This window comes from Lactuca sativa, chromosome 9 (assembly GCF_002870075.4).
Source record: "Lactuca sativa cultivar Salinas chromosome 9, Lsat_Salinas_v11, whole genome shotgun sequence".
Classification (NCBI taxonomy): Eukaryota; Viridiplantae; Streptophyta; class Magnoliopsida; order Asterales; family Asteraceae; genus Lactuca; species Lactuca sativa.
Genome location: NC_056631.2, coordinates 203,018,887 through 203,028,886, shown reverse-complemented (window position 1 = coordinate 203,028,886; position 10,000 = coordinate 203,018,887). Strand labels below are relative to the sequence as shown.

The 10,000-nt window shown below is 36.6% G+C and overlaps 1 protein-coding gene and 1 non-coding gene across 2 annotated transcripts in view; both read left to right on the top strand.

Annotated features, from left to right (window-relative positions):
- LOC128128737 (ATP synthase subunit beta, chloroplastic-like) overlaps positions 1–851 on the top strand; it is a 1,994-nt gene extending 1,143 nt beyond the window's left edge. The window contains exon 1 of the mRNA XM_052767557.1: positions 1–851. This exon is cut by the window's left edge and continues 1,143 nt beyond it. Within this exon, the coding sequence (XP_052623517.1) occupies positions 1–702 (702 nt within the window). The 3' untranslated portion in view covers positions 703–851.
- Positions 852–9,711: 8,860 nt separating this feature from the next.
- Positions 9,712–9,785, top strand: TRNAD-AUC (transfer RNA aspartic acid (anticodon AUC)). Its single transcript has one exon. It is a non-coding gene; the product is annotated as a tRNA-Asp (tRNA).
- The last annotated feature ends 215 nt before the right edge of the window (positions 9,786–10,000 follow it).

Below are 10,000 nucleotides of genomic sequence, written 5' to 3'. Positions count from 1 at the left end.
CAAGATGTACTTTTATTTATTGACAATATCTTCCGTTTTGTCCAAGCAGGATCTGAAGTATCCGCCTTGTTGGGTAGAATGCCTTCCGCTGTGGGTTATCAACCTACCCTTAGTACCGAAATGGGTTCTTTACAAGAAAGAATTACTTCTACCAAAGAAGGGTCCATAACTTCTATTCAAGCTGTTTATGTACCTGCAGATGATTTGACCCACCCTGCTCCTGCTACGACATTTGCACATTTAGATGCTACTACCGTACTATCAAGGGGATTAGCCGCCAAAGGTATCTATCCAGCAGTAGATCCTTTAGATTCAACGTCAACTATGCTACAACCCCGGATCGTTGGTGAAGAACATTATGACACTGCACAAGAGGTTAAGCAAACTTTACAACGTTACAAAGAACTTCAAGATATTATAGCTATTCTTGGATTGGACGAATTATCCGAAGAGGATCGTTTAACCGTAGCAAGAGCGCGAAAAATTGAGCGTTTCTTATCACAACCTTTTTTTGTAGCAGAAGTATTTACGGGTTCTCCGGGAAAATATGTTGGTTTAGCAGAAACAATTAGAGGCTTTCAATTAATCCTTTCCGGAGAATTAGATGGTCTTCCTGAACAGGCTTTTTATTTGGTAGGTAACATCGATGAAGCTACGGCGAAGGCTATGAACTTAGAAATGGAGAGCAATTTGAAGAAATGACCTTAAATCTTTGTGTACTGACCCCTAATCGAATAGTTTGGGATTCAGAAGTGAAAGAAATCATTTTATCTACTAATAGTGGACAAATTGGCGTATTACCAAATCACGCTCCTATTGCCACATCAGTAGATATAGGTATTTTGAGAATACGCCTTAACGACCAATGGCTAACGATGGCTCTGATGGGCGGTTTTGCTAGAATAGGTAATAATGAGATCACTGTTTTAGTAAATGATGCAGAGAAAAGTGGTGACATTGATCCACAAGAAGCTCAGCAAACTCTTGAAATAGCGGAAGCTGCTTTGAGAAAAGCTGAAGGAAAGAGACAAACAATTGAGGCAAATCTAGCTCTCCGACGGGCTAGGACACGGGTAGAGGCTATCAATGCGATTTCATAACCACTAGGTGCGTCCGAATAATCATCGATTTATACACTTATACACCCTTTGGGTGTTTTCTTTGACTTGATTCTGTCGAGTAAATACAATCAAGCAAAATCAGATTTTGATGCAACGAAAAAGAAATAGAAAAGATAAAAAATCAATATCACTAAAAGAAAATGGGTATAAAAACTTATTAGATACCATGGACCGCGGTATCTAATAAGTTCTACCTACTATTGGATTTGAACCAATGACTCCCGCCGTATGAAAGCAATACTCTAACCGCTGAGTTAAGTAGGTCATTTATCTTCACAAAGAAAACCAAAAGGGACTCATCCCACCGATGGATTATAAATATCATATTACTTAGAAGCAATACCGATCAATATGATCTTGGATCATGGAATAGTCATCTTGAGAATATTCATCTTGACAAAAAATTATTGACATAATAAAATATATATTACAAGCACTAAGGGCTATAGCTCAGTTGGTAGAGCACCTCGTTTACACGCGCGCCGATGTTTTTCAGGGGAGTCCATCATGGAATCAAAAAAATTGATCTTATTGACAAATCGATGTCTTACTCCATTCCATAACTTTGAGGGAAGAAGAGAACAATAGCCTGACAAGGGTTCGGTCCGTTTAGGTGCCCAGTTAGGTGCCAAACAGACCCCATCATTGATTTGATATATTGATAAGGTGAATACCCAGTCTATTCAATGCTAGGCTGAGCATAAGGGCCTCAAAAAAATCTCTTTTCGTCCTATGAATTTTAAGGTGTACGAAGTTTCATATTTGATTTTTAAATAGAGCGATAGAGACTTCATTTCACTTAGGTTAATCTAGGCCAAAGGCAGACCTACGTCAAGATAACCCCCCTTGAAAAACTTTGGTAGTGTTCCTGAATCTGAATCCACATAATGACTCAGAGCACATGGAGTCATCTCCTTATTTTTCGGTAAAAAATAAAAATGGCGGACTAGCTGATATTTATATCAGTTAATGAAAGAGCCCAATGCACAAAAAATGCATGTTGGGTCTTTGAAACAGTTCAGATCATTTTGATAATAATAAGTTTGATCTGTTTTACCGAGAAAGTCTACGGTTCGAGTCCGTATAGCCCTAGAGCCCTATAAAATAAAAATGAATATTAAAAAAAAATTGTATCATTTTTCATTTGAATTTCCTCGTTATTGTTTTAACTGACTGATTGCTTTCACTACAAGAAAAAGACCCTTTTACGACGCGCAAACAACGACACTCGGAGATAGATGTTACGCAAAAGAGAGTAACGTTAAATAAGTGTCATCTCTTCAAAAAATTTAAGGATTTAGGTCGCGCATTATTGCGTGCCCTTAAATTAGTGTCTAATGTAAAAAAATAAAAAACACGGAGGGCACTTTAGCTAAAAGGTGCGTCGTCTATGAATGTCGTTTTATATTTTTTTAAGAAACGCGCTTCTCACTTCTGCTTAGAGGGAAAATGAAATCCCCAATTTTTTTAAACCCCCGCCTTCTTCTCCCTCGTCTCCACCCTCACCCACATCCATTGCCTCCAATCCTCATTGCCTCTTCTAGTCTCAAACCTGATCCTCGCGTTAAATGGTTCAGTGACTGCAACTCCTTTCGATTGTAGCGCTGATCGACAACTACGACTCATCAACCGTCAATTGAAGCTACCTGTTGAACAACTCCTAATCGAAACCTCAACCTTCTCGTCTCTCCTTCCCCCAAAATTTTGAACATCCTCCTTCCTCTTCCTCTGTACTCTCTACACCCGCTAGATCGATTTCATTCTCTCCCTTCCTTCTCTCTACAAACCCCTTCCTCTACGATCGACTTTCACTCCTTCTCTATGCAAACCCTAATCAGACATAACGCATTTGCAATGGTAATATCTTCTTTCACAAAATAGACGATTGACCGAAGAACTAGGGCTTTTGATGAATCATGCATTACCAATAACGATAGCTACCCATCATAATTTGTGTTTTCTCTTGGACTCCACCATTCTAACATCGCACCACAACAACGATTCAAGCCACGAATCAACAGTTTTGAGTTTTTTGGCTTCAATTTTGAAGGTACGTAGACATGATTTTAAAGTTCTGAACTTTTTTCTTTCCTATGCTACCACTTCCCCCCTTTCCTTTTTATTTCACTCTCCTTGTAATTACAAATAAATTGAGATAGAGAGTCAGTCTATCGATTAATCAACCATGGTGGATGATTTGGTGTAACTATCACCTGTTATAGTTTTTTGAATTTTTTTGTTCGAACAATGCATGCCAACTGTTCGTTGAATTGCTCAAACGAAACTTCCATCACAAAAAATCAACTGATGGTCTACTTTTTTGTCCAGATTGCCCAGAGAGTGAAATATTAGCCGTTGGGATGGCACCTTATGCTCATCTGGCGGTTTATAAAGTATGTTTTGGTCTAGATTGGCCAGAGAGTGACATCTTAACCGGGCTTGATGCTGCAGTAGCTGATGGAGCTGATGTGATATCAATTTCTATTGGAGAAGAAAACATGCCTTTTTTTCAAGACAGCATTGCAATAGCCTCATTTCAAGAAAAAAATGCCTTTTTTTCCCAATGTAATGTTCGGTAAACTGATGCAAATCACCAAGAGGATGAAGGGCCTTCAATGGTGCTTTGTTTATTACACTATGGTAGCGGAGATGACGGTGTTGTTGATAGCCCTAAACAATAGTCATCTTAAAAGAAATTATCAAAGAGAAAGGTACGTATCAGTTCTAGAGTTCTTATATAAAATTAGGTCAGCTGTACCCTTCTTATATAAAATTAATGAAATCGATTTTAAAAGCAAGCCATAATATTGATTTTGAAATCGAGCACCAGATTTCGGAATATAGCCCTGCCTGTTACCATTAAAATTTACCCCTGCTTCTGATTTTTTAGCTTCCTGGTCAGGCCGACTCATAGAACTATTCCCCACAAACCCTTTGACTTCCGAAACATCACCCCCATCCTTGTTCTTTCCCATAACCTTGTTACTTTTCCAACTTTGCCCCTGTTCAATCTTTGAATCATTAGACTTTCCTTTCATTGGCTCAATATTCCCATAATACCCCTGCCCATTTTTACCTCCTGTCTTCCCACCTCTATCAAAACTAAATTCCAAATTTTCCTGATTATTCCCATTATACCCTTGATAGCGAATTCCAGCAGAAGCCCCAGAATTTCCAATTTTCGGATAATTCCCTTTTTGCCCCTGCTTGCGGTTTCCAGCAAAAACCCCTGCACCTTCATTTTTCGAGAAATTCCCTTGATGCCCCTGACTCGAAAACTGTTTTTCCCCCACTGTAGCTTCTTTTGACAACAAATTTCCATTATTTCCTTTGGTTTTCTTCACCACATCAACAAACCCATCATTTTGTTCCTTAACTTCTTTAGTGCTGGCAAGAAGCACTTGCATAAGATCCATAGTAGCTCCTTCTTTTCCTTTCTCTATTTTACTTCTCTCCTCTTCTTCTTTCATCTGAATAGCAGTAACATCAATCGAGATTAGTGGAAACTGGTTTTTATTTTTTATAGTTGATACTTGAGAAAACCTTATATGTTTTTTTTTATTTTGTGAAAATTAATTCCAGGTGAAAACAGAAAATGGTATGTTGTGTTAGAAAATGAAAATCATACCCTTGGTCACAGTAGTCTCATATCATTATTTCCATTCTCACCTTCACTCCAATGCCCATTATTAGAAGAAATCAATGAGCTCCTTGCCAGCTCACAAATTGATTCTGTTTTCCATCAGATCTATAGTCATATTGTAAAAATCATACCTTGAGCTATAGAACTCAAACGTACCCCAAACCAGTTCCCAAAGTTCACAAATTGAGTTGGCTAACTTTCTTAAGCAGCCCAACTTCACTGGTAAGGACTTTATCTATGTGCAAGAATGGAATCTTTGCTGTTAGGTCTGATCCGGGTCTGTTCTGATATGTCATTTTGTTTTCATCATTTATAAGGCTTGGAAAAGGATCCAGAGTGATTCCAAGTTTCTATATGTTCCTGATATTATGAATTTAAGATCTGGAGCAGATGGGGTGTTATTTCCAATTATAAATTGGTTAGAATTGATCCAGACTCCAGATCAGTGGGCAGTCACCAGCTTTTACTAGTGTTGTGATTGTCCATAATGTGAATTTTATATCCGGAGCTTGGGAAATGCTTTTCATTCAATTCCAACTCTGAGACTTTCATTTGTATGTCCTTTACTTCTCTGAATTTTGGTATGGACGAATTCTACTCACAAGTTGGGTAGAATTGGCCAACCTCACTTGACTGTCTTGTTGGAGATAGAAGTGATACACCTTTTTGTAAAATTCATATTTAATTCATCCTTTGGAGTTAGAAGGAGTTCTTTATAGTTCTGGAATCCCGAACAATCATAGTTTTCTATAAAATTTAGTTAAAGCTATGTTTCTGTTTTAGATTTTGGAGTAAATCCGTTTTGAACAGCAGGTCTGTTTTAGAGACCTTGCTGTGATTACTCTTTTCTCAACTCATAGCTTCATTACTTCTCCTTTCTAACCTTTAGTCCTTCTAAGATGGATTTTAAAAGTTAAAATTTTTGCAAGTGTGCTATTGAAAATGAAGATAAACCCAATTGTGCTACTGAAAATGAAGAGCTTGTTCAGGTATCTCAATTTCCAAACATACCCTTTTGGGTTTTTTACTTTCCTGAAATACCCTTTTTGATCTTTTACAATTTCCAAAAATACCCTTCTTGGTGCCTAGGAGTTACAGTGTTCCCAGTTGCAGTTGTAATATATATATATATATATATATATATATATATATATATATATATATATATATATATATATATATATTACAACTGATAATGATAAGAAAACAAGGTAAAGGTTGGAATATAGAATGAAATGGAATGGAATGAGTCATTCCATTCCATTTCTTCCCTCTCTATTTTCTCTCTCTCTTTTATTCTAATGATCAAAGTTCTTGTTTTTAATATCAGTTTCCCTGTTCTCTTTTATACTTGATGCACCTTTTATTTGCAGGCTTGGCCTGTGCGTACTCCAAGGCCTATTGCTTTCAAGCTTGTTGCTGATACCCCTCTTCTTACTGGACAGGTAAGTTTCAAATCTTTTTGTTGTGGATTTCTTATAGTTTCTTTTTGTTGTGGATTTCTTATAGTTTACTTAGCTTCTTAAATCAAAGAGTATAAAGCTTTCCTAATGTGTTCTAATAATTAAGAAAACGGTGTTTTTTTGAAAAATGCTTCTCAATTTATCTTATTAGGAAGAATGGAGAACAGGCCTCAAATCATATGTTTTTTTTTCCAGTAACTTCCACTTCCTTCATGGGTTTGTAACAATACTGATGGACTTTGCTATTTTGTTGTATGGTGTATTACCTTGGATATAATTTGTTTTTACAGTTTTCTCTTTTTATTTAATTTAAATTTGGAAATAAGTTTGTAACACATGGGATTTATGATTGCAGCAAACAATCTTTCTTTTCTTTCCAGACATGATTAAAGACATGTTTTTGGCTGTAGTTATTGGACCACCTGTTGTGGTTGCCATCATTTTGATAGTACAGGTATTATTCTATCTCTGAGAAATTTCATTTGCCATGTCATCAAAAGCTGCCAGATGGACTATTATCTTTCATGTTTGAGTTGGTTCTCAACTTGTAGAAGAATAACATAAAATATTTTGGCATCTGAGTGTAAAAAATAATATTTGAACTCACAAGTTCCTTAATAATACTTTATTGTGTTACATGTAATTTATTACTTACTCATAATATATAATTCAATCTGATTATTGATTATATATTATGAGTAAGGAGAGCATTCTAAACATTCTGGAAACTTTAAAAGAAGAGGGAAATAGGGTCTTGTTCAATGTTTTAGCTGTGTTTGCTCTAAGGGAGATCAACTTATCAAAAGTAAGTTATTGTTTCACCCTTTTATTTAATATTTTTGTGATTGAATGAAAGTCTTAATGAAAGTAATTGACAACCCTTTCTCTGTAAATGATGTTGTGATTGTGGGAGAGGTGTTGTGTTTTTCTCTGTTGCTAGGTAACCTTCTCAACAACAACATTCTACTTAAGCAGGTGAGTAATCAAGATTAAGGGAGACTTGTAATCATGTTTGACATTCCTTTCCAGTAAGAAACAGAGTTGTATGATTATTTGTTAGTTTTATAGAAATGTATAACCCATGTTAGCAATGTATTATTTTTGTTTAACATTTGAATGATTCTTTGTATGACATTACAATTTGTGTAATTTATTTTATTTTTTGAGTATGAAATTTTATTTTATATTATGCAATGGATTGTATTTTTTGTATATGGTATTTTATTTCTATTATGAGAAATTAAATGCAAATTTAATTTAAAAATTAATAAATATATAAATTTATTTTTTTAAACATTTAAATTTACGATACGCAAAAATGTGTGTCATCTTCATTTATGACATGGCCTTTCTTGACAGGGGCTTTCTTGATACGCATTGCGTGTCATTAACACGCGCGTCGTAAGGTTACGACACGCGAATGCGTGTCATCTTCCTTTATGACAGGGCCTTCCTTGATACGCATTGCGTGTCGTAAATGTGCGTCGTAATTGCGCGTCGTAAATGAGCGTCGTAAATGCGCGTCGTCTATAGACGACGCGCAAAAGCGCGTCGTCTCTCTTTATGACAGGGCCTTCCTTGACACGCATTTGCGCGTCGTCTGAGCCTTTTACGACGCGCAATGAGCGTCGTAAAAGGCCTTTTTTCTAGTAGTGTTTATCAAAAGACAATCATTACTATAAGCCCATTCAAGGGGATCGTTTAAAGTAGAATATCAAACTAAAAGCAAAAACACATTTCATTTCAATGGACCCAATCGATCTTTTTCCAGTTGTGGATAAACAAACCAACTTTTGTTCAGTACTCTTCGTAGGAAAATTCATCTGCAATTTTCATCTTTTCCTGTCCGAAATCAACGAGTTAATTATAGTACCCTTCGTTTGGTATACCCAATTCTATGGAATTTTGTATCATGACACGAGTCTGGTTAAAAACTCCAACCTAACCCAACCCCAATCAAATCTAATAGTAATTTACGTCGGTATTGCGCGCTATTTGTGCACAATATAAAGTTTGAAAAGCGAATATCTTTGCTAAAACGTAAAATAGGCTTTCCTTCGTATACCTTACTTAGACCTAGTCTTCTCTTTCGATATTCAATGAATAGAAAATCCTCCATCGGGATTGGATTCTAATAAAAGGAATATAATAAGACTCATATATTCTAAATCTTGAGATGAAAATTCCTAGACATTCTCTTACATCTGATTACTTGTTCTATTATAAACCACTAATAAAAAGAGACAAATGGACATATTCATAAAAAAAAATAAAAAATAAATAAAAAATGAGAATTATATTTAGAATCCCTTTTCTTTAGAGAGAATACTCGATAAGATTGATATGAAAACAAGAGAATTTGGATAAGAGCAATAGTTAGTTTTAACTATAACTAAAAAAAATCAAAAGATATCTAAAGATATGTAATAAAAATAGGATTCTAATCTATGAATCTTGAAAGGAAACACGCCCAGCCCACTAAATGGTTCAACCAAAAGCAATTCTTACTTTAACTAAACAGTTATGAACGACTTAAAAAATTCAAGTCGAATTGACTAATCCGGTATATTTTCCACGTTCATAGGAGTGCATCTATGTTTCTGCTTTATGAATATGATATTTTTTGGGCATTTCTAATCATATCAAGTCTTATTCCTATTTTGGTATTTTTTCATTTCGGGATAGGTTCATAGGAGGACTTGGTTACATAGGAAGGAAAGGCTTAAACTAGAAGGGATAAGAAAGGGAATTTGTGCAACACTCTTAGTAGAAGGCCGAGTTGAAACTCCCTCTATCCGCGTACAGGACAAGCAAGTTATTGAGGGCTCTTTATGCCAAATACTTTGACACTACAGGGGAGAAAACCAGAAATCTCCTAAGCAATAAAGATCTTCCTATTGATACTAGCATTAGTGCGACTGGCTCCCGGGGAAAAGGAATTACACTAGATCTTGGCAATGGCACTCCAACAAGCTCGGCAGGGAGAGAAAGAAGAGAAGGAGAAGAGGAAGTACGACGAAAAGGGTATGAAATAGGTTGCTTGTAGCGATTTCGATTGCTTATTCGGTTGGGATTACCAGCCGACTTGCCTGACCAAAGAATAAGATAAAAAGAAGAGTTCCCGCCTACGGCTACATGCCCATTCAGAGCTATACCTGGAGTCGAGCTAACTGCATAAGAAAAGGGGAACTTTCCTAAAAAGCCTAATAGCAATTAACCGCATTGGAAACGATGAATCACACTCTGAAAGGAGGCACCCTCCCTTATTACGTTACGGTCGAACCTCGCCTTTCTTCCTTCCTCTCCCGTTGGTCGAGCGTCTTCAAACCTTCGCTCCAATACTTTCGAACAACTCTCGTACCCTTCGCTCATAAGCTAACTAAGAGCATGCCTTCGATCCGGCGTGAACTCTTTGCATTGCCTTTAGAGTAGATGTAGTAGATTGAGATCTCTCGACAACCGTAAGAGGTTAAGGTTCCAACCTGGGATTGTAGTTCAATCGGTCAGAGCACCGCCCTATCAAGGCGGAAGTTGCGGGTTCGAGCCCCGTCAGTCCCGACGCCGGATTCAAAAAAGACATCAATTCCTCTCTCCATTTTCTGTGGACAAAGAGTAGGATCTAATTTCCCAGCAGGAGGATCCTTCTTTCGTTTCGCATTTCTCATCGGACAAATAAAGTAAAGGAATCCAAATGACAATAACTAGTAACGGGGATAGACATATGTAGATTGGTACAATCGGGGGTATCACCATATTCAGGATTCAAAGAGATA